The 22,287-nt window shown below is 54.4% G+C and overlaps 4 protein-coding genes across 5 annotated transcripts; all 4 read left to right on the top strand.

The window, feature by feature from the left end:
- Positions 1–892: 892 nt before the first annotated feature.
- Positions 893–10,360, top strand: Icam1 (intercellular adhesion molecule 1). 2 transcript variants are annotated; one of them, XM_041657747.1, is made up of 7 exons: positions 893–1,277; positions 2,717–2,977; positions 7,856–8,170; positions 8,678–8,965; positions 9,435–9,740; positions 9,838–10,079; positions 10,174–10,333. In XM_041657747.1, exons 1-7 carry the CDS (start codon positions 1,226–1,228, stop codon positions 10,189–10,191), a joined length of 1,482 nt encoding a protein of 493 aa, XP_041513681.1. In that variant the 5' UTR covers positions 893–1,225; the 3' UTR covers positions 10,192–10,333. The 2 variants fall into 2 exon arrangements, with proteins under 2 accessions (XP_041513681.1, XP_041513680.1); XM_041657746.1 differs by having other exon boundaries at positions 898–1,277; positions 9,838–10,083; positions 10,174–10,360.
- Positions 4,007–5,085, top strand: LOC121451927 (biorientation of chromosomes in cell division protein 1-like). The gene is made up of 2 exons (XM_041657749.1): positions 4,007–4,625; positions 4,808–5,085. The coding sequence occupies exon 1, from the start codon at positions 4,022–4,024 to the stop codon at positions 4,517–4,519; it is 498 nt and encodes a 165-aa protein (XP_041513683.1). The 5' UTR covers positions 4,007–4,021; the 3' UTR covers positions 4,520–4,625; positions 4,808–5,085.
- A 1,330-nt stretch (positions 10,361–11,690) lies between the features above and the next one.
- On the top strand, positions 11,691–12,859 carry Icam4 (intercellular adhesion molecule 4 (Landsteiner-Wiener blood group)). The gene is made up of 3 exons (XM_041657748.1): positions 11,691–12,081; positions 12,195–12,500; positions 12,644–12,859. The coding sequence occupies exons 1-3, from the start codon at positions 11,715–11,717 to the stop codon at positions 12,760–12,762; spliced, it is 792 nt and encodes a 263-aa protein (XP_041513682.1). The 5' UTR covers positions 11,691–11,714; the 3' UTR covers positions 12,763–12,859.
- A 1,296-nt stretch (positions 12,860–14,155) lies between these two features.
- On the top strand, positions 14,156–21,519 carry LOC121451982 (intercellular adhesion molecule 5). The gene is made up of 11 exons (XM_041657826.1): positions 14,156–14,499; positions 15,374–15,643; positions 15,783–16,103; positions 16,633–16,920; positions 17,146–17,400; positions 17,500–17,748; positions 18,588–18,830; positions 18,910–19,188; positions 19,283–19,522; positions 20,041–20,304; positions 21,108–21,519. The coding sequence occupies exons 1-11, from the start codon at positions 14,418–14,420 to the stop codon at positions 21,368–21,370; spliced, it is 2,754 nt and encodes a 917-aa protein (XP_041513760.1). The 5' UTR covers positions 14,156–14,417; the 3' UTR covers positions 21,371–21,519.
- Positions 21,520–22,287: the final 768 nt, after the last annotated feature.

The raw sequence follows: 22,287 nt of genomic DNA on the forward strand, positions 1-22,287 counted from the left end.
TGGGGTTCAAGAGGCCTCTCTTCGTCAGCCTTGGAGTTCAGGGTCCGTCTCAGTTTCACTGAAGAAAACAAAAGTTAAAATAACCAAGCGTGGTGAAGCACGAGGCAGGATCCGGAGTTCAAGGTCATTCTCAGCCACGGAGTGTTTGAGGCCAGCCTGGGCTATTTGACGCCCAGCCTCAAGAAAAGAAATGGTTTTGTGGGGGAGAGATGAGAGGGGAGGAGGGAGAGAGAAAGAGGAGAAGGAGAGAGAGAAAGAGAGAGAGAGAGATTGAAGAGAAGAGGAGGGGGAGAGGAAGAGGGGAGAGAAGACTCAGTGGGGGTTTGGGGGTCAGGGATGAAAGGTCCTTCTCTCTGGGAGGGGCCACCTCTCCCCTTCAGTTGCTATCAGTTTCTCATCCAGCCTGGGAAAGGGCGGCGCAGGGCTCTATGCCACAGGACCAGACTTCTTCCTTCCTTCTTGGGGAGCTGTCAAGACGCCTCAGAGGTCAAAGTAGAAAGGGGAAGCGAGGCCTTGGGGGCGGGGGCGCCCGTGGGTGGGAGGAGGGACGCGAGGACTGCACTCCGCCTCTCTGGCAGGACTCACCACGCCGGATCTGTCCGGTCCTGCTTGGACCGTTGCTCCGAAAATCTCTAGTGCCAACTAGGTGGGGCGTGGCCCTAAGGAGAGGGGCGCCTCTGGGTAGACGGTGTGATTCCAGGGAGCTCTTACCCTTGGCTAAGGATGTCTGATGGGTTAAAGGGACCTGTAGGAGCTGGAGGTTAGGGATTTGATTTCGTTTACCTGCCCAGCACCGAGCCTCAGTTTACCCCTCGAGGGGATAGTCGTCCAAGGAATTACGCATTAGTTAACTAGTTAACCTGGAGGCATGACTCCAGGAGGCCCGGAGCCTTCTCTTCCGAACGCACCTTCAGTTCGCTGACACCCTCTCCCTCACACACCCCGCCCCCAACATGTCTATTGCTTCAGTTTGGAAATTCCTGAGCCACGAGAGCCAGCGAGGCAGGACCACCCCTCTCGGCCAGGGCACTGTCTCCATCCGGAAATACCGAAGTCCTCTTTCAAGAGGGGAAGGCGCGAGGTTTCCGGGAAAGTGGCCCCGCCAGCACCGCCCCTCGGTCCCCCCGTGGCCAGCGACTATAAAGGACCGACGCGGTGCAGAGCCTCAGTCTGCACCCAGTGCTTGTGACCCGGACGCTGCTATCTGCTCTGCCCTGGCCTTGCTATGGCTCCCACCCTGCCTCTGCTCCTGGCCCTGGTAGCCCTTGTGATTCCAGGTGAGTCCAAGGTGGGGTCGCTTTTAGGGACAAGTCTCTGGACTCCGGGTGGAATCTGCTCTCCCTGGCCAGCGGAACAGCAAACTGGTAGTAATTAGGTGGCTATTAACGGGAAGTGGGAGTGGAAGTGAAGGGTTGAAAACTAACAGCTTGGAGTTCGAATCCCGCGAATGGGTTACAGAACACAATTCTGTCTATCTCTCAGTCTCTTTCTTCTCTTCTCCCTCTCCTCCCCTCCCCTTCCCTTCTTTCCTGTTTTGAGAAAGCCGCCAAGACACTTAGCCTAGGCTGGCCTTGAACTCTCAGTCTTCACGCTCCTTCCCCCCCCTCCCGTTTTCCCCTCTTCACTCTGGGATCACAGGCTCGAGACACACCACTCCTCCATAAACTTGTCCTTTTAGAACCTGGGATCCTGATCTGTGCAATGGGAACTGTGGTCCCCGCCCTTGTCATGGGGCAGTTAGAATGTGGCCCAAGTGGGGAACAAATAGTGTGTGGAACCACCGATACCAAGCTGAGCTTTGAGGTCCCGTTTTGCTCCCCACAGATACTCTGTTCCTCATCCTCACCCCTGGGGGAAGTCCAGGCTGCTTCTGCGCTGGGGAATTCCAGGGTTTGTATACTCAGGAGGCAGAGGCTGTGAAGTGAGGTGGCTCAGGACTCCCCACTGCTGCCCTCTCCTGCTGCTGCCTGGGGGCAGCACCTGCGTCCTGTCCTCCGATGAGAGGAAGATTCAGAACTTGCTCTGCAGCTCAATCCCAGAATCCGTTACTCCTAGCTGGATCCTTTCAGCCTCAGGGCTCTCCATGGAACCAGAATAATTCCAGAGGTGCCTGAGAGAATCTCCAACTGGACTACCGCCACCCCAGACTGCTAATCACAGCACTGGAATCTTTGGGGCGGAGGAGAAACTTGAGCTCAGACACTTTTGTTTTAATTCCCCTCCCCCAGGCAGGGTTTCTCTGTGTAGCACTGGCTGTCCTGGAACTCACTCCATAGACTAGACTGGCCTCAAACTCAGAGAGATCTTCCTGCCTCTGCCTCCCAAGTACTGGGATTAAAGGCATATACCACCACTTTTCAAAGAAAGAAAATCCAGTACTTGGTGTTGGGAGAGGGGGTTTTCTGTAGCCAAGGCTACCCTTGAGCTCCATCTGTAGCCCAGGATGGTGTTCAACTCCTGATCCTCCTGCCTCTGCTTCCTGAGTGCTGAATTACACCCATGTTATGGGTGCTGAGGATGGAACTCGGGCTTCAGGCATACCAGGAAGGCCCTCTGCCCACTGCACCCAGCCTCAACACCCATAATTAGTTACCTTGTGTACTCAAGCATGGCTGCATCGAGGGCAAAATCCTGCCTGTCTCAAGGCTGCATACCCAGCCCCTAGCTCTGAAGTTACACGGCTGAATCAGCCTATCATCTCTCCTTTTTGTTCCAGGGCCTGGTGGCGCTCAAGTATCCATCCACCCCATAGAAGCCTTCCTGCCGATGGGTGCATCCATGCAGGTGAACTGCTCTTCCTCCTGCACTGAGAACCTCTACCTGGGCTTGGAGACTCAGTGGCCCAAAAGAGAGGTAGAGAGTGGACTCAGGTGGAAGCTGTTTGAACTGAGTGACATTGAAGAAGACAGCAAGCCCCTGTGCTTTGAGACCTGTGGCTCCATCCAGTCCTCAGCCTCTGCCACCATCATCTTATACTGTGAGTGACAGGGCCCGGGGCGGAGTAGAGGGAGACCCAGTGGGGACATGGCAACTGGCACCAGCAGACAGCCTTGGAAAGTCCCACTGTCACTTAGAGACCTTTATAAACTTCAAGGAGAATGTACCACAGGAATTTAGCACATTCCAAAATGCCACCATTTGATGTCTGGATTATTCTGCTTTTTTTAAAACTTTATTTATTGTTTTGTCTTTATTTTTAACTATTTCTAATATTTTGGGTTTTAAAAAATAATTTTTTAAGCCAGGTGGTGGTAGCCGGTGGTGCATGCCTTTAATCCCAGCACTAGGGAGGCAGAGACAGGCTGATCTCTGTGAGTTCGAGGCCAGTTGGTCTACAAAACGAGTTCCAGGACAGTCAGGTCTGTTACATAGAGAAATCCTGTCTCAAAAAACGAAACAAAACAGTATTATTTATGCCCATTGGTGTTTTCCCTGCATGTCTGTCTGTGTGAGAATGTCAGATTCCCTAGAACTGGAGTTACAGACAGCTGTGAGCTGTCATGTGGGTGCTGGGAATTGAACCCGGGTTCTCTGGAAAAGCAGCCAGTGTTGTTAACCACTTGCTCTTCATGTATGTGCCTCCCAGGCACCCAGATCATAGGTTGAATGTAAGTTCTTTACACAAGATCTGTATGTGTCCTGTGACCTCCACAGTCTTGGAACTCCTTGATGCATGGATCCCTCCTACAGGGAACAAACGAGTCAGGCTCTAGGGTTGTTCTGTCCCTTTGGGCTGAGGATGGAATCATCAGGGCTTGGCACTCGGCCAAGTATTCACTTTGCTGCTCAGCTCTACCTCCAGTCTGCAGTGCAGCTGTATTTGAAGGTCAAACATTCACAGAGATGGTGAGATTAAGTTTGGTTTAGACATTCCATGGAAGAGTATGCAACTGTATAAAAGAATGCATAAGCGGTGGGCCCGCCGCCGCCTCCGTGGGGCCCTCCGTGTCTGCACAGCGCGGCCCGCGGCTCCCGGAGGAGCATCCGAGCGCGGGGCTCAGCGCGGGCGCGGGGCGCGGCCATGGCGGACGGTGCGGGAGCGGGCGCGGCGGGCTCCAGTGGGGCAGGGGGCCCGGTCAACCCTGCTTCGCTACCTCCGAGAGACCCGCAGCTCATTGCTTTCATAGTGGAGCAGCTCAAGAGCCGCGGCCTGTTCGACAGCTTCCGCCGGGACTGCCTGGCTGACTTGGACACCAAGCCAGCTTACCAGAACCTGAGGCAGAAAGTGGATAATTTTGTGTCAACACACCTGGACAAACAGGAAAGGAATCCTGCAATGAACAAGAACCAGTTGCGAAATGGGCTGAGGCAGAGCGTGGTTCAGTCAGGCATGTTGGAAGCAGGAGTGGACAGGATCATTTCTCAGGTGGTGGACCCCAAACTAAATCACATCTTCAGGCCACAGATAGAGCGAGCAATCCACGAGTTCCTGGCAGCCCAGAAAAAAGAAGCTGTGCCAGCTCCTCCTCCAGAACCTGAAAGCCAGGATCCTCCAGCGCCATCCCAAGATACCTCCTAAGGATATACTTGATACCTTTGGAAGACTCCATTTAATGAAGAAATGAAACAGATTCCAGTTTCATACGGATATAACTTTAGTCGCCGATGTCACTACTGATGTCAAGATTTTTTTTTTTTTTTTTTTTTTTTGGTTTTTCGAGACAGGGTTTCTCTGTGGTTTTGGAGCCTGTCCTGGAACTAGCTCTTGTAGACCAGGCTGGTCTCGAACTCACAGAGATCCGCCTGCCTCTGCCTCCCGAGTGCTGGGATTAAAGACGTGCGCCACCACCGCCCGGCTGATGTCAAGATTTTGACCTTGACTCGGGTGGTGTCCATATTGGATGGGCAGCAAGTTTGGTGGTGGAACGTTACTCATACTTCCTCATGAATTGTGCCACCTTTGGCCAGCCTGTCCAGGGGTCTGACCCCAGTATAGACACTACAGAGGTTTAAGCACTACGTGACTCGGGCTGTCCTGATCAGACCTTTATACTTGAACCTGGACACTGCATGTGGATGTTAACGCTTGTGCTCTGCAGTATGCAGAAGCCAGGCTGGGGCTAGCCGGTCAGGACAGCAAAGGGCCATGGGAGCAGCTCTTTGACAGTGGGTTTTGATAGCGTTGCTGGAGTTATAGGCTGGGATGTGCAGCAGTTAGCGTCAGTAGCCCTAAGGTTATTGTGACCTTCCTGTACTTCCTGTACTTGGGGATTTTATTGGTTTCCTTTCTCTTATCAGATGTAACTTGGAGCCCTGGAGTGAGCTGAGCGAGGGAAGCCCCACAGCCTCAGTCCTGGCCTCTCTCTAGCTACAGGGCGAGTCACTCTGGATGTGGTGCTCAGTTCTTGTGTTTGTGTTTTCAGAAGAACCGTTAGTAATAAATAGCAGACCTTTTTGCAATAAAGTCATTTGATCTTTCAAAAAAAAAAAGAATGCATAAGCACCCTCCTGCTGGAAGGAATGTTGTAACTCAGAAGGAAATGGGTGCTGAGGAGGAGTACTGTGGCGGTTTCTGTGTTCAGGAGCAGTGGGGGCAGAATGGCATGGCGGAGGCCGTATTTATACATGGAACCCAGTGTTCACATGCTAGGCTAGCAGTAACCACCAACCCAGCTCCCAGCTTCTCTGAGTATTCTAGGCTGGGGTTCTTTACCTAAACCGGGGAATTCCAGGCAGAAGTTCTACCCAGCTGGCTTTGGAATTAGCACCAAGGAACTGGGTGACCACTGGGCACTTGGCGTCTTGGTTTATTTGTTGACCCTGTCAGTTTCCCTCAGATTGCTCTGACATGAAGAAGTCTAAAGGCCATAATCCTAGCAGTATCAGGACAGAAGCCTTTGGGAAATCTTAGCATGTGGCTTGGGAGATGGGGGCTTATGTGCCAGTGTTGCCCTGGAAGAGGGGAAGTCCCCAGGCATTCCTGCTGGTGGCATTAGGAGGTTCCTCTGAAGAGCTTTTCCAGGGTATCTGGTCTTGGGAACCCAAGGCTGGGGCTGGAATTCTGTCTCTACGACCTTTCTGTATCTGTTACTTTGACTGTTCAACTGTGCCTTAATTTCTACTCTGTGACCACAATGAATTTGAGCCAAGTGTGGTGGTTGCACACCTTTAATCCCAGTACTTGGGAGGCAGAGTTCAAGGGCAGCCTGGTCTATATAGTGATTTCCAGGTCAGCCAGGGTGGGGGCGCTAACAAACAACTGGGGGTGGGTGTACCAGGTAGAGGGAAGAGCCCGGAGCTAGGCTGGAGTTGGGGAGAGAAGACTGTGCATGGGTTGGGGAGTTAAGTGCTGTCAGGAGCTAGCATGCACTCCCACAAAGGGAGTAGAGCAGTCTGGTTAGTGGAAAGCTGGATTACCGGAAGCTGGGCAGCAGTTGGCATCCAGCCTCAGCCCGTCTGCACTTGCTGCTTGTGATTGCAGCATCCAAGATGGGAAGGGCAGACAAATATTTGAAGAATGGAACAACTAGGACTTGGTTAGAGACTGAAGCTCAGAGTCAGGAAGTAATGTACCATGCCGTCCCACGTGCCTGTGTTTTAAGTCAGGGAAGCAGGCTCCACTGCTGTTTGGGTACTTAGGACCCAAATTCTTTTCTTCTTCTTCTTTTTTTAAATTATTTATTTTTATTTTATATACTTGGCCTTAAAGATTGTATGCGGGAATCAGATCCCCTGGAACAGGAGTTACAGACAGCTGTGAGCTGCCATGTGGGTGCTGGGAATTGAACCTAGGTCCTCAGGAAGAGCAGCCAGTGCTCTTAACCACTGAGCCATCTCACCAGTCCAAGGAACTCAAATTCTACAAGTTGTATTTTTTTTTTAAGTTTTTATTTTGAATGGGAGGGGATGGCACAGTATGTGTGTGGATGTCAGAGGTCAACTTTTACAAAAAGGTTCATTTTTATTTTATGTGTGTGGATGTTTTGCCCGTAGGGAAGTCTGTACACCAAGTGAGTGCCTGGTGCCTGAGGAGGCCAGAAGAGGTTGCCAGATTCCCTGGGCTTGTGAGCCACCAAATGGATGCTGGGTTCCCTGCAAGGCCTGCCTGTGTGTGCTCTTAACCACTGAGCCACCTCTCCAGCCCTCAGAGTCAGCGTTTGGGAATCTATTTTCTCTCCCACCATATGGATCCCTCAGATTGAATTCAGATCGTCACGCTTGGGTGGAAAAAAAAAACATTACCTTCTGAATAATTTCTTGGCCCGTTCCTCTTTGAGATAATACATGACATAGCCCAGGCGAGGCTCCGGCTTTACAGGAAGCTGGATGACCTAAACTTTTTATTTGTCGTATTTCTTGTTTGTTTGTTTGTTTGTTTTTGTTTCATTTGTTTGTTTGTTTGAGACAGGGTTTCTCTGTGTTACTGCTCTGGCTGTCCTGGAACTCACAGAGATCCACCTGACTCTGTCTCCCGAGTGCTGGCATTAAAGGCATGTTATCCTTATCGCGTGCGTGTGTATGATGTGTGAGTGCAGACCTGTATGCCATGTGCACATGTGGAGGTCAGAGGTCAGCTCTGTGTAGTTGATTCTTTCTGTTCACCTCCACATGGGACCCAGGGCCTCCTGCCTGGTAGGCAAGCCCTCTAAGACTGAGCCACTGCCCCCCCCCCAAGAGTCTGATCACACACCCAGGTGCTTAGATTTCTATTTATTTGCCCAAGGTTCTGATGCTAGAAACTGGAATTTATCTCAGATATTGCTGGGATGGTTATGGTCCCTGTGCAAACACTCCTGGCCTCCTCCCGAGCTTTCCCCAAAGCTCTCTGCATTCCTGGCTGCTTAGATTGTAGGGTGTGTTTTGGGGAGACTGAGGTCATCAGACAGGTGATCCCTAACCCCCTGTCTCCCTGCAGCATTCCCAGAGCGTGTGGAGCTGGACCCTCTACCCACCTGGCAGCAGGTGGGTAAGAACCTCACCCTGCGCTGCTTGGTGGATGGTGGGACACCGCGGCACCAACTCTCAGTCATGCTGCTCCGAGGGGAGGAGGTGCTGTACCGGCAGCCAGTGGATGTGGACCCTAAGAACCCCAAAGAGATCACAGCCACGGTGCTGGTGAGCAGAGACGACCACGAAGCCAATTTCTCATGTCTCACAGAGCTGGACCTCAGGCCACACGGGCTAGCACTGTTCACGAATGTCTCCATGACCAGGCAGCTCCGGGCTTTCGGTGAGGCTCTGGGAACCAGGGTATTCCTACATAAGGTGCAGGAGGGACGTTGGGAAGAAGCCGACCCCTGCAGTAGGGGTGAGGTGCTGAGAAAATGGTGATCTTTTGAGTGGCAGTTTTGGGACTGGCGAGATGGCTCATTGGGTAAAGGGTTTGCATCCAAGCTAGATGACATGAGTTCAATTCCCAGCTTCCAAAGGAGAAAACCGACTCCCGAAAGTTGTCATTTGACCTCCTCAAGTGAGACGTGTCCCTGTATACACAGTAAAGAAAAAAGGGTGAACTGGAGAGATGACTCAGCAGTAAGAACACTGCTCTTCCAGAGGACCCAGGTTCAATTCTCTGCACCCACATGGCAGCTCACAATTGTCTGTAAACTCAGGTTCCAGGGGATCTGACACCTTCACACCAATGTACATGGAAGGAAGGAAGGAAGGAAGGAAGGAAGGAGAAAAATGGGGTTGTGGGTAGCCATTGCTCTTCCTTATGCCTGTGTTCTCTCTTAAGATCTTCCTGTGACCATCCCGAAGCTCGACACCTCTGACCTCCTGGAGGTGGGCACCAAGCAGAAAGTGCTCTGCTCCTTGGAAGGCCTGTTTCCTGCCTCTGAAGCCCAGATATCTCTGGAGCTGGGAGGCCATACACTGACCTCCAAGAGCACAAACCACAGAGACTTGGTGTTGGCCATGGCCTTGGTGGAGGTGACTGTGGAGCTGGAGGGAACTCAGAAGCTGCTCTGTGTTTTGAAGCTGGCAGACCAGACCCTGAGGGCCGAGCGGATCTTGAGCATCTACAGTAAGAAGGGGTGGGCTTAGTCCAGAGATAGCTAGAGACTTGATACCAAGGAGGTGTACCAAAGGGTAGGGCCCAGTGCAGAAGAAGGACCCAGTGTAGGTGCCCAGGCGTGGAACTTCCAGGGGCCATGGCCTAGCATAGGTTAGTCCAGGACTGGGACCAGGGGCACAACTAACGCAGGTGAAAGCATTTTCAAGAGAAAGACCTGAGGCAGGGAGTAGTGACACACGCCTTTAATCCCAGCACAGGGGTAGCAGAGGCAGGTGGGATTGTTATGAGTTCGAGGCCAGCCAGGGTTATACCACGTAAGACCCTGTCTCAAAAAACAAACAACAACAAAAATATGCTAGGCCTTTCAAAAGGAGGAACCCGGTCCAATGCTGGAGGTTGGGGCTGACACTAGAGGGGGCCGCTGAGCCATCAAGGGCTGGGTTTGCATTGGGCTCATGATGGTGTGTCTTTCCCACAGGCTTTCCAGCTCCTGCCTTGACCCTGAGCCAGCCAAACGTCTCAGAAGGGAGCCAAGTGACTGTGAGTTGTGAAGCCAGAGGTGGAGCGCAGGTGGTGAATCTGACTGATGTTCAGCCCAGGTCCTCGTCCCCGAAGGTCCAGTGCACGCTGACTGATGTTCAGCCCAGGCCCCCGTCCCCGAAGGTCCAGTGCACGCTGATGGCCACAGCTGAGGATAACAAGCGACGCTTCTCTTGCTCTGCTGCCCTGAACGTGGCTGGGCAGGTGCTGTTTAAAACCCGGACCCTGGAACTGCAAGTGCTGTGTGAGTGGGACTGCCCGGTGGTAACTGTGGTCCCCTAGTGCCCCAGGTGCCCTCTGAGCCCTTCCTGGCCTGTGTCCTCACACGATCATTTCTCCAGATGGTCCGTACCTGGACGAGAGTGACTGCCAGACGAACTGGTCCTGGGAAGTGGGGACTCGGCAGACTCTAAAATGTGAGGCCAGGGGTAACCCACCCCCCACACTGAACTGCAGCCGGAAAGGAGATGGAGCCCGGCTGCCCATCGGGGTGGTAGAGTCTGTCACTTGGGCAATGAACGGCACCTACGTGTGCCATGCTGAAAGCTCCCATGGAAATGTCACCAGAGACGTGTTCCTGATGGTCTGTGAGTGTCCCGGGGTACAGGGCTGGGTGAGTGGTGGGCAGGGTGCCAGATGCCTAATCCTTATTATCCCCTTCTGTTGTTATTACACAGACACCAACCTTACCCTGATCATCATTTTGGTGACAATGCTCGTCATTGTCCTTATAATCACAGCAGCCATGTACTTCTATAACCGCCAGAGAAAGATCAAGATATACAAGCTACAGAGGGCGCAGGAAGAGGCCATGAAACTCAAGGCACAAGCCCCGCCTCCCTGAGCGTCCAGGACACCAACACCTCCCTGGGCCCCCTCTGCGGGTAGCAGCTGGTGCTGCTTTTGAACAGAAAGGTAGACAGATAGTGTTTACCCACCTCCTCTGGTTGTGACAAGACAAGATGGTGGTCTGGACGTGCACCAATCAGACCTCCTTGGCCTCACACTTGGAGAGGAGGGAGCAACATCAAGGGCGCGGATCTGTGACCTGGACACACCCACAGTCTTGCAGGCCTTCGGTAAGGAAATGCTGACCTCATCTCTACTGCCCATGCTGAGGGCCCTGCCTAAGGAAGAGTGATCTCCAATAGACAAGCGGGAGTTGAAACATAAGACCATACTTCCTCTGACACAGGAACTCTTCGTGATGATGTATTTATTAATTAGAAGTTTTACCTGCTCTTTATTGAGTACCCTACACAGATACTAGAGCAGTGAGCAGGTGATCACATAGATTCTTGTCTGGATCCTGTTGCAGGGGCTGTGCACACAACAGCCTGGAGAAAGACTCACATGGGGCTAGGGTTCCTCTGTTGGTCAGGATGCTTTTCCCAAAAATACTAAATGGACTAGCAGGGATTCCCTGCTCATAGGCCCACCCACATACATTCCTGTCTTTGCTCCCCATGTCAGCCCCCATACCTAAATATGGATGCCTACCCTTGGCAGCTGAACAGTGGAGTCTCATGCTCATGAAACTGTGGTCAATCCCTGCATGTCCCACCTGGCTCCATCTCAAAGGGAAAGTCTGGAAGAAAATGCTGCAACCACTTAGGAGGGTCCTGCAAGCTGGGGCGGGCAGTAAGCATCCCTCCCAGCTCAGAAGCCTTTCCTTTGTGGCGATGAAGTTTTATGTTGGTCTTAGCCACTTGTGAGTTTGAGGACAGGTGTCACTTCAGTTACCTTGAGCTCCCTCTAAGTATTCCTGACTCCCCACTTCTTCAAAGTGTTACCTGTTACCCCAACCCTGAGTCTAAAAACTAGCTTTTTGTTCGTTTTTTTTTTTCTTCGTCTTTGTTTTTTGAGACAGCATCTCTATGTAGCCTGAATGTCCTGGAACCTGCTATGTGGACCGTGCTGGCCTCTAACTCACAGAGATCTGCCTGCCTATCTCCTGAATGCTGGGATTAAAGGCCTGAGCCATTACAACACCCACTGAAATCTATTTAATGACCTTTTGGAGCTTAAGTGAAAACTAAAGCCCCAGTTCAGAAAAGTGCAATGACTTCTGGTTAACTGTGGGGTCTGATGTGTCATTTGGGAGGAGGTGTCTTCAACAGGGCTGCTGGGCCCACTCTGGGGCGTGGCCAGGGAGTCTTATCTCCAGGGCCAGCTGAAACTACCCTGGTCTCCCGTACCGCACCGCGGGCTTTGTGCCATGGAGTCTGTCCTGCTCCCGTCGCTTTTGCTGGTGGCCGCCTATCCGAGGGGTGTGAGCTCCCACCATGAGTGGAGGCAAAGCCCTCCCGCGCCTTCCGGGCCCTCAACGCCTTTTTTGGTGCGTTTAAGCCCTGAGCTGGAGGCTGTGCCTCCCGGGGGCTCGGTGTGGCTTAACTGCAGCCACAGCTGCCCCCTGCCGGTGCATTCCAGCCTGCGCACGCAGCTACGGCAGGGAAAGACACTCAGTGGATCTGGTTGGGTATCTTACCAGCTGCTGGATGTGAGGGCCTGGAATTCCAAGGTGCGTTGCGTCGTCACTTGCGCTGGAGAAACGCGCGAGGCCACCGCCATGATCACCGCTTACAGTGAGGGAGACCGGGGTTCAGGCCGGGGTGGGGAGAGGGGAGAAGGGTGGAGGAATGGGATAGTTGGCAGTTACTTTAGGAGGTGCCTGTGGGTCTTACCCTTCTTGCCTTAGAACGGCCGAGAAGCGTGATCATGGAGCCTCCGGTCCTAATGGGCCACAAGTACACACTACGCTGCTATGTGATACACGTGTTCCCCGTGGGGTTCTTGGTGGTGAGCCTGAGAAGAGGTGGCCGGGTGGTTTATTTTGAAAGTCTGGAGCGCTTCACCGGTTCAGGTCTGGCTAATGTCACTTTGACCTACGTGATGCGGGCAGGACCCAACGACCTCTGGCAACCACTCACCTGCCATGCACGCCTCAATCTCGACGGGCTAGTCGTGCGCAGCAGTTCTGCACCTGTTATGTTGAAGGTCCTCGGTGAGGCACCCTGCAAACTTGGGGAATTGGTGCGGGGGAGGGGATGTTGCCACCCCAAGAGGGCCAACAGAACAGGGGTGGGCTCCATCCACGCTTGGAGGTCCTCAGACCTCCTCGTTCCTGATTTTCACTCCCGCTCCCAGCTTTGAGTCCAGTCTCCAAAGCCTTCGCTTCTGCCTCCATCGCAGCCCTGGTGGGGATCCTCCTGGCTGTGGGGACTGTCTACGTGCGCAAGTACCTGGCCGTTCAGACTCAGTTATAGACGGGTGTTCGATGCCCCAAACAAGAGGGAGGAAAAAGAAGCCCAGAACAACTAAGTTACATACTCTTGTTGGATCAATAAAGCCTTTTTCCTCAGTCTTTGTCCTACGGTTCTTGGAGAAAGTGGTTTCATTTTTAGGGGACCCTGACGTCTCCAAACTCCTTGTTTATTGGCTGAAGATTTATAGCTCAGGGGTACGTTTGCCTAGCCTTGGTTTCAATACCCGGTACGGAGTAAACAACATCTCGTGTGTCTCAAGGCACCTGAAGTTTCTCCTTCAAGACCGGCTTGAGGTTCCAGAACCCGAGTTCCTCTCCGCGTTCAGTCTTGCTGGATTTATCCCTGCAGGGCAGAAGGGCTAAACTGGCCTCTTCTCCAGGCCCTGAGTTGGGGGAGGACAGGCTCTTAATATGGCCTTTTCTGATTGGCTCTGCGGATACACACCATAGCTCTGATTGGAAGCTAAGTTTCCCTTCTCTAATCTTCTAGCAGATCTTGCGCGTAACTGAGGCCAGTGGGTGGAGCTAGAACCGGTCCCCGGGGTTACCATTAATGAAGGGAGAGGGGAAACATGATTGGGCGGGGTCTCCTGCGCGGGGTAGAAGCAGATACCCAGATTGGAAATCTAGTATAGCAACAAGTTTGAGATGATTGCTCAGACCACATAGGCTGTCACAGACTTCCATCCTGGCAACACGTTTGTTGTCACCGAGCCAGGCTTGCATCTGGGGAGGGGTGTCAAAGCTTAGAGACAGATGCGAGGTCACAAGTGTCCCCAGTTGATCTTCTGGTTCAGCTAGGATTGCAGAATCTCGTACTGGTTATCCAGCAGAGGCTGCGGCGCCCACAGATGCTCTCCTGAGAGACTCGGTTCACAACAGCATTGTAGACACATTCCCGCTGCACGCTGGGTAAATACAGATCGTGTGCAGAAACCGACTCTAATTTAGACGCCAACGAAAGGGGCGCACACGCACACGTGTCTGCGATTCGCGGGCACTTGATCCCCCTCCTCCGTCGCCGCGTGCACGGAGGAGGTCTTAGGGGCGTGGCTCCCATGTTCAATCTGCTGGAGGTCAAAGCTAAGCCTCAGTTAAGGGAGGCTTCCCCACACCCTCCTCTTAAAACCACCTTTTCAGCATACTATGACTTCCCAAGATTCTACAAGCAACCCACCATCCACCTACTCCAAGGGGCGCTAGCGGGAGGCCGAAGATGGGCGTGGCCTGGAACCCTAGCGCGTTATCCCATAATCTATACCTAGGATGGTGGAGTTTGGGCAGGGCCTTATAGCATCCCTCCTCTCCTTCGCCACAGATGACGCGGGAGAGCGTGGTCGCCCCCAAAAGGCTTTAGACCATCAGACCGCTCCACGTAGACCCCCTCCCCCTACGGGGGACCGCTCCTGCCTGGTCAGCTAGTCTGCTCTAAGCCGAGAGCAGCCCGGTGCATGCTCGCCTCCCGGCAGTTCGCCCCCCATCACCGCCTCTGCCACCGCCCCCTCCTTGGAAACCAAGTTACCAACGTTTAAACCAATCCCTGGGCGCAACTCTGCCACCCCCACACTCCACCCGCTGCGCTGCCTCCCAGCTCGGCTCTCCATCACTCGCGCTCCCCTTGCCTCCTGCGTTCTCCCCTCCCCGGCAGCGGCGGCGATGCCGGGGCCTTCGCCAGGGCTGCGCCAAGCGCTTCTCGGCCTCTGGGCGGCCCTGGGCCTGGGGATCCTCGGCATCTCAGGTAAGAAGAGCCGGCCCGCGGAGCCAGGTGGACAAGGCGGGGGCGGTTTTGAAGGACCGGAGAGGGCGGCCCGGGTGTTCCTCCAGGCTCCGCCCTCCTCTTGCTTCCCACGCTTCTGCCACCACTGGAACCTGGGGCTTCTCCCCATTCCTCCTCCACCCCAACACACCTCGATCTTTCAGATCTGAACCCAGCACCTTTTCTGGATTCGGGGTTTTGCACCTAACCCCGCTCAGGAGACATTGTGGCTTTCCTAGTCTTTCCTGCTCTGTCGTGCCCTATGGTTCACGGACTGGCATCATCCCTATTCGTGATCCTCAAAGACCCCCATCTCCTCAACTCTTATGACTCAGAGGCTCTGTACCCCCTCCAGTTGTAGCCCTGGCAACCAGCTTTTCTGGGGCTTTTCCCGCGGTTCCTTTCAGGAGTCCAGCCTTGAGGCTTTCTGTCCAAGTTACTCAAGTTTGGGGACAGTCTCTTTTAAGCCTTTGACTCAGTCTTGTCTCCACGCTTTCGCCCCCAGCCTCAGTGTGTCTCCCCACCCCCATTTTCTGACGATCCACCAGAGTCTTGAGACTCACTTGATTCCCCATCCCCCCCACTGGAGTCTCCTCCTCCCCACTACTGGCGTGTGCATCCGAGACCCCATCCTCCCCGCACCGAGTTTCCCCATCTGTGCCTTAGAAAGCAAGGCTTCCAGAGACGCCCCTCTCAGAGTGTGCCAGCCTCGAAGCTTGAGTGGGATGCGGGACTCCCGTGCTGTTTCTTGGCGGTGGCCTCTCCTCGTCTTTGCTGAGACCCCTGATTTGGGATATAGGGGCGCTAAGATTTCAGAGAGGGGGTCCCCAGGCTGAGCCCGCGTTTTCCCGGTCAGCGGTCGCGCTAGAACCTTTCTGGGCGGACCTTCAGCCCCGTGTGGCGCTCGTGGAGCGCGGGGGCTCGCTGTGGCTCAACTGCAGCACTAACTGTCCGCGGCCGGAGCGCGGTGGCCTGGAGACCTCGCTGCGCCGGAACGGGACCCAGAGGGGTCTTCGCTGGCTGGCTCGACAGCTGGTGGACATCCGAGAGCCAGAGACCCAACCCGTCTGCTTCTTCCGCTGTGCGCGCCGCACGCTACAAGCGCGTGGGCTCATTCGAACTTTCCGTGAGTTCTGGGTGGTCACGCCCCTTAGGTCTCTGGACCTCCCCTTCAAGCTCCGCCCACCGGCCCTCACTCCCTCCTTTCCACGCGCAACCGGGTGAGCGTTGCAGCTCACTAGAGCCAAAGTTTCGGTCCCTTGCAGAGCGGCCGGATCGGGTAGAGCTAGTGCCGCTGCCTCCTTGGCAGCCCGTGGGCGAGAACTTCACCTTGAGCTGCAGGGTTCCGGGAGCCGGACCCCGAGCGAGCCTCACGTTGACTCTGCTGCGGGGCGCCCAAGAGCTGACCCGCCGCAGTTTCGCGGGCGAGTCACCCCGAGCGCGCGGCGCGGTGCTCACCGCCACAGTCCTGGCGCGAAGGGAGGACCACAGGGTCAATTTCTCATGCCTCGCCGAGCTGGACCTGCGGCCACAGGGCCTGGGACTCTTCGCAAACAGCTCCGCCCTCAGACAGCTCCGCACCTTTGGTGAGTGTGAACTCTAACTGACAGGTTTTAAGAAGTTTAGGGGCAGCCAGGTGTAGTGTCGCATGCCTTCAGTCCCAACACTTGGGAGACAAGAGATAAGTCAGATCTCTGTGAATTTAAGCCCATCCTGGACTACACAGCCAAGGCTGCCTGAAGTTTAGCGCCTAGCCCTTACTTCAACACGATTACTAGCTTAAGTGTATACCTCTGTGGGCTCTTTTGTTTGTGTTTATATTTACTTATTTATTGAGAAAGAGAGAGAGAGAGAGAGAGAGAATGAAAATGCACTCCCCATGGTGCAGGTGTGGAAGTTAAAGGACAACTTTAGTGAAAGTTGGTTCTCTTCCACGATATGGATCCTAGGAATCTTATCAGGTCGTTAGGCTTGGCGGCCAGCGTCTGTATTCTCCGAGCCATATCGCTGGCCCTTTTGTATTTTATGATGAAACCAAACAATGCATGCAAATTGCTTGGTCCACACTGAACGCTTAATATATATACTCGAGCTCTGGTTCTTTGTCTCCCCCAGCCCTGCCTCCAATTCCCCCGAGCCTAGTTGCTCCCCGATTCTTAGAAGTGGGCTCAGAAAGGCCAGTGAGCTGCACTTTGGATGGACTATTTCCTGCCCCAGAGGCTGGGGTTTACCTCTCCCTGGGAGATCAGAGGCTGCATCCCGATGTGACCCTCGATGGCGACAACCTCGTGGCCACTGCCACAGCTACGCCAAGCGCAGAACAAGAAGGAATCACACAGCTGTTGTGCAGCGTGACCCTCGGGGGCGAGAGCAGGGAGACACAGGAAAATCTGACTGTCTACAGTAAGGAGAGTCGAGGATGGGCTTCAACTGCCGGGTCTGGGACCAGAGTCTCACGAAGGCAGAGCCTTAAAGTGGGCGGGGCCTCCACGCCCGAATTGGCAAGGCGGGAGCGTTCCAGGGCAGGAGCTGTGGGAAGCTAGAAAGGAATGGATGGGGTGGTGTTGAATTACCTGAGGGGGTGTGGCCAGCGAACCCCACCCAATGTTTCACGCCCCCCCCCCCCAGGCTTCCCTGCTCCACTTCTGAATTTGAGCGAGCCAGAAATCCCGGAGGGGAAGGTGGTGACCATAAGCTGCTGGGCTGGGGCTCGAGCCCTTGTCACCTTGGAGGGAATTTCTGCTGCGGTCCCGGGGCAACCCGCTGAGCTCCAGTTAAATGCCACAGAGAACGACGACAGGCGGAGCTTCTTCTGCGACGCTGCCCTCGAAGTGGATGGGGAGACCCTAAGAAAGAACCAGAGCACTGAGCTTCGTGTCCTGTGTGAGTGGGTATTCACCCTTTCTTTGTGACCTCCAAGGACAATACCGCGGGCCCCATCTTTAACCATACTGTATTTCCTCTGCCTCTTGCTGCTTGCAGATTCACCCCGGCTGGATGACTCGGATTGTCCCAGGAGCTGGACATGGCCCGAGGGTCCAGAGCAGACCCTCCGCTGCGAAGCCCGTGGGAACCCAGAGCCCTCGGTGCACTGTGCGAGGGCTGATGGCGGGGCCGTGCTGGCGCTCGGCCTGCTGGGCCCAGTGACTCGCGCCCTCGCAGGCACTTACCGCTGCACAGCCGTGAATGGCCAAGGCCAGGCGGTCAAGGATGTGACCCTGACTGTGGAGTGTGAGTGGGGAGAAGTTGGCATCTGCATCTCTTTTGGGAAGCTGGCCTACAGAGAGGGAAAGAGGCCCACCCAGCTCCAGCAGGGATTGGGAGGACACTGAAGGGAAGTGGGAGGATGTTCATAAACTTGGTTGTGGAGTCTGGGCACAGTCTGGCGGTCAAAACTGGGAGGTGTACCTGGGAAGGTCCCATGGGCGCTTTGTGGGAATCAGTCCAACTGCACCCTGAGACCTCAGGAAAAGGGCCTGACCAACTGAGTTTCTCTCCAGAACCCATGTAAAGGTGGAAAGAGAGAACTGCCTCCCACCTCCATGCATGGCTGGGTAATGCTTTCCCATACAAATATCACACAGAGTAAACAAATAAATAAAACGGTTCAGGCAGAACTAAGGAGACACGGGCGGGGGGGGGGGGGCAGTAGTGGCCCAGATCCCAGCACAGATCTCTGTGAGTTAGAGGCCAGCCTGGTCTACACAGTGAGCTCCAGAACAGCGAGGACTACACAAAGAAACCCTACCTTCAAAAATGAGAGCGAGAAGTGGGGGGGGGGTGGTGGAGGAATCAATCTCCCATGCAGGATATATAGCTCGCCAAATCCTTTCTGGAAGCAGAAGGCAGAAAGAAGGGTCATTGGGGGAATTTGATGGGTTTCTAAATCAATTGGTAGATTGCTTTCTTAGCATGTATGAGGTTCCACCCTCTGCATTGCATAATTAAAGCCCAGAACTTGAAAATCGGAGGCTGGAGGAACAGGAGTTCAATATAGTCCTCAGTTCCATGAGTTCGAGGCCAACCTGTGCTATAGGATAGCCTGCCTTACAAAACAAAATCCCTTCCAGATGCCCCAGCGCTGGACAGTGTTGGCTGCCCAGAACATATTATTTGGCTGGAGGGAACAGAGGCATCGCTTAGCTGTGTGGCACACGGGGTCCCACCGCCTAGCGTGAGTTGTGTGCGCTCTGAGAAGGAGGAAGTCATGGAAGGGCCGCTCCGTGTGGCTCGGGAGCACGCCGGCATTTACCGATGCGAAGCCATCAACGCCAGAGGATCAGCGGCCAAAAATGTGGTTGTTACGGTAGAATGTGAGTAGGGGTGGCAGGAAAGGGGAGCACACGGGTATCCTCTGTCCTCAATGTGAACTCCTATTTCCCTGCTTCCTAGACGGTCCCAGTTTTGAGGAGCTCGGTTGCCCGAGCAACTGGACGTGGGTAGAAGGATCTGGAAAGCTGTTTTCCTGTGTAGTTGATGGGAAGCCAGAACCAAGCGTGGAGTGCCTGGGCTCCGAGGGTGCTAGTGAAGGGGTGGCATTACCCCTGGTGTCCTCAAACCCCGGTCCTAGAAACTCTATGACCTCTAGTAACCTGTCACCGGGCATCTACCTCTGCAACGCCACCAACCGGCACGGTTCCACAGTCAAAACTGTCGTCGTGAGCGCGGAGTGTGAGCAGGGAGGGGGGCAGGTGGGCGGGAAGTACGGGGTATCCCAGGGTCCCTCCCTTCCCTGACGCCCCTCCTTTTGATGGTTGCTCTGCAGCGCCGCCACAGATGGATGAGTCCAGCTGCCCAAGTCATCAGACTTGGCTGGAAGGAGCTGAGGCTACCTCGCTGACCTGCAGTGCCAAGGGCCGCCCCGCTCCTAGGGTGCTCTGCTCCAGGGAGGGTGCCGCCAGGCTGGAGAGGCTGCGTGTGTCCCGAGAGGATGCGGGGACCTACCAATGTGTGGCCACCAACACGCATGGCACGGATTCACGGACGGTCACCGTGGGTGTGGAATGTGAGTGAGGAGAGCGCTGGATGGAGGCGACTCAGACCGCTAGCGAGGTGCCCGGAGGGCTGGGGATATAGTCCAGTGGATGGAACACTCAGCTAACGCGCACAAAGCTATGCGTTCTATTCCCAGTACTCTTTAGTTCTAACACTTGAGAGGCAGAGGCAGGCAGATGTCTGTTCCAGGACAGCCTGGTCTATGTAGAGGCTACAACCCCGCCCCCCGCCAGGATTATATAGATTATCTCTAGCTCTCTCTCTCTCTCCTCTCCACATCAGCCATGGGAGGGGAGAATGGCAAACCCAGGGGAATTCAGAGGGACTGTTTTCAGTACCCCTCAGTAAGAAACAAGCACTTCTGGTCCCACAGTAGGGTAGGTAGGTGGTGGGAGTGGGACTCTCAGAGGAGGCAGCGGTTTTGCCCGCCCATCCCAGGAGGGGTGGTCTCAGACTGATTCTGGATATCCCATCCCGAGGATGCTTGATTAACGCCCAGTGCTGAGCAGTCTCTTTGTGCCCCTGCAGACCGGCCTGTAGTGGCAGAGCTGGCAGCCTCGCCCCCAAACGTGCGGCCTGGCGGTAACTTCACTCTGACCTGCCGTGCAGAGGCCTGGCCTCCAGCACAGATCAGCTGGCGCACGCCCCCGGGGGCTCTCAACCTCGGCCTCTCCAGCAACAACAGCACGCTGAGCGTGGCAAGCGCCATGGGCAGCCACGGCGGCGAGTATGAGTGCGCAGCCACCAATGCGCATGGGCGCCACACGCGACGCATCACTGTGCGCGTGGCCGGTGAGTGGAGGGTTCCTGGGGTGGAGGTGGGGCAAGGGACATGCAACACGGAGTGACCTAGGCCTTGGGGTGGCTAGCCCCGACTCTACCTCTCGGTATGCAAGACCAAAGGGGGCCAAATGTGGAGGCCGAGGGTGCTAATGGATGGGGCTATTGGTGACAGGTTAGGGGAAAGAAGTGGAGACAGAGAGAATGGACAGGAGGCAGGATAATGCTGCCCACCTGTGTGTCGTGTCCCATATTGGAGGGAAATACAGGAAGTGGAGGCAGAATGATTCCGAGGTTAAGTTCGTCATCCTTAGCCATACAGGGAGTGTAAGGTCAACCTATGCCACAAAAGACCTTTCAAACACACAAAAGGAAGAAAAGACTTCCAAGGACAGACCTGGGGGTGGAGGGAGTCGCTTTAGAGTGGTTAGTAGTTGCTAAGAAACACTTGACCCAATTCACTCTCCACCATGTCACTGTGGAGGAACTGGGGTCAGAGATGTCCTCAGAGTAGCTGATGGTGACCCCAATTCATGTGTGTCCTGGGGCTGGGGTCTATCAGAGCTAGAGGAAGGCTGAGCTGGTCTCTCCAGGCTGTCCCCTTAGGGAAATGGGAGGAGCTGGGACATGAGGACCGTGTAGGGGGTCCAAGGGCTTATAATCATATGGCTTAAGAGGGGTGTACATTGGTATTTCGGGGTTCCCCGATGCTGGAGAGGCCTTCCTGGGCCCCTCTGTCAGGCTGCAGTAGCAGGAGCATGGGGGCTGGGGGAGAATAAGGGCTTGCCCACCCTGGCGAGGGTCTGCGCCCACAGGTCCGTGGCTGTGGGTCGCTGTGGGCGGTGCAGCAGGGGGCGCGGTGCTGTTGGCTGTGGGGGCCGGCCTGGCCTTCTACGTGCAATCCACGGCCTGCAAGAAGGGCGAGTACAACGTCCAGGAGGCCGAGAGCTCTGGCGAGGCAGTTTGTCTCAATGGCGCGGGCGGGACACCGGGAGCTGAAGGCGGAGCTGAGACTCCAGGCACTGCCGAGTCACCTGCAGATGGCGAGGTCTTTGCCATCCAGCTGACAGCCTCGTGAGCCCCTGGGGGGGCCTCCCCAAGCACCAGGGCAGACGTATGTATTGTTTGCTCTCTTTAACTATTTATTCAACTCCGGGGGCATCACCTCCATTTTCTACCCATTCCCCTCAGTAAAGTTTTTATAAAGGACTCTGGATCTCTGTCTGTAATGTATAGCAATGGGGGTTGAATTCCAATCTCAAGGGAATATATATATATATGTTATTATATATGTTATATATGTGTGCATATATATATACATATATATATATATATTTTTTTTTTTTTTTGGTTTTTCGAGACAGGGTTTCTCTGTGGCTTTGGAGCCTGTCCTGGAACTAGCTCTGTAGACCAGGCTGGTCTCGAACTCACAGAGATCCGCCTGCCTCTGCCTCCCGAGTGCTAGTATTAAAGGCGTGCGCCACCATCACCCGGCTGTGTGTATATTTTTTTGAGGTTGACCTGAAATATCCCGTGTGGCTGAGAAGGTCTTTGTGAGATCCTTCCTACTGTAATTCCAGTGAGCACCACCACACTTGGTTTTTGAAGTCCTGGGAACAGAACCATTAGCTCCTGACATGCTCTGTCAACCAAGCTCTGCCACATCCCCAGGTTTTGTATTTTTTTAAGACAGGGTCCTATGTGGTCCAGGCTGGACTGAAACTCCCTCTGTAGGTGAGGATGACCCATCCTTTCTTGAACCCATTCTCTCGCCTCCACCTCTTGAGTCAGACCTCAAGAGTTATTCATTGAGCTAATCATGGTGGCGCACGCTTTTAATCCCAGCATCTGGAGGCAGAGACGGGATCTCTGTAAGTCTGAGGCGAACCTGATCTACAAAGCAAGTTCCAGGACAGCCAGAGCTATACAGAGAAACCTTGTCTTGAAGAAACAGACAAGCAAACAAGAACAAACAAAAAGAGTTTTTGAGGGGCT

This window comes from Microtus oregoni, unplaced genomic scaffold (genome assembly GCF_018167655.1).
Source record: "Microtus oregoni isolate MIOR12 unplaced genomic scaffold, Mior012 000008F_ref0000371, whole genome shotgun sequence".
Lineage (NCBI taxonomy): Eukaryota > Metazoa > Chordata > Mammalia > Rodentia > Cricetidae > Microtus > Microtus oregoni.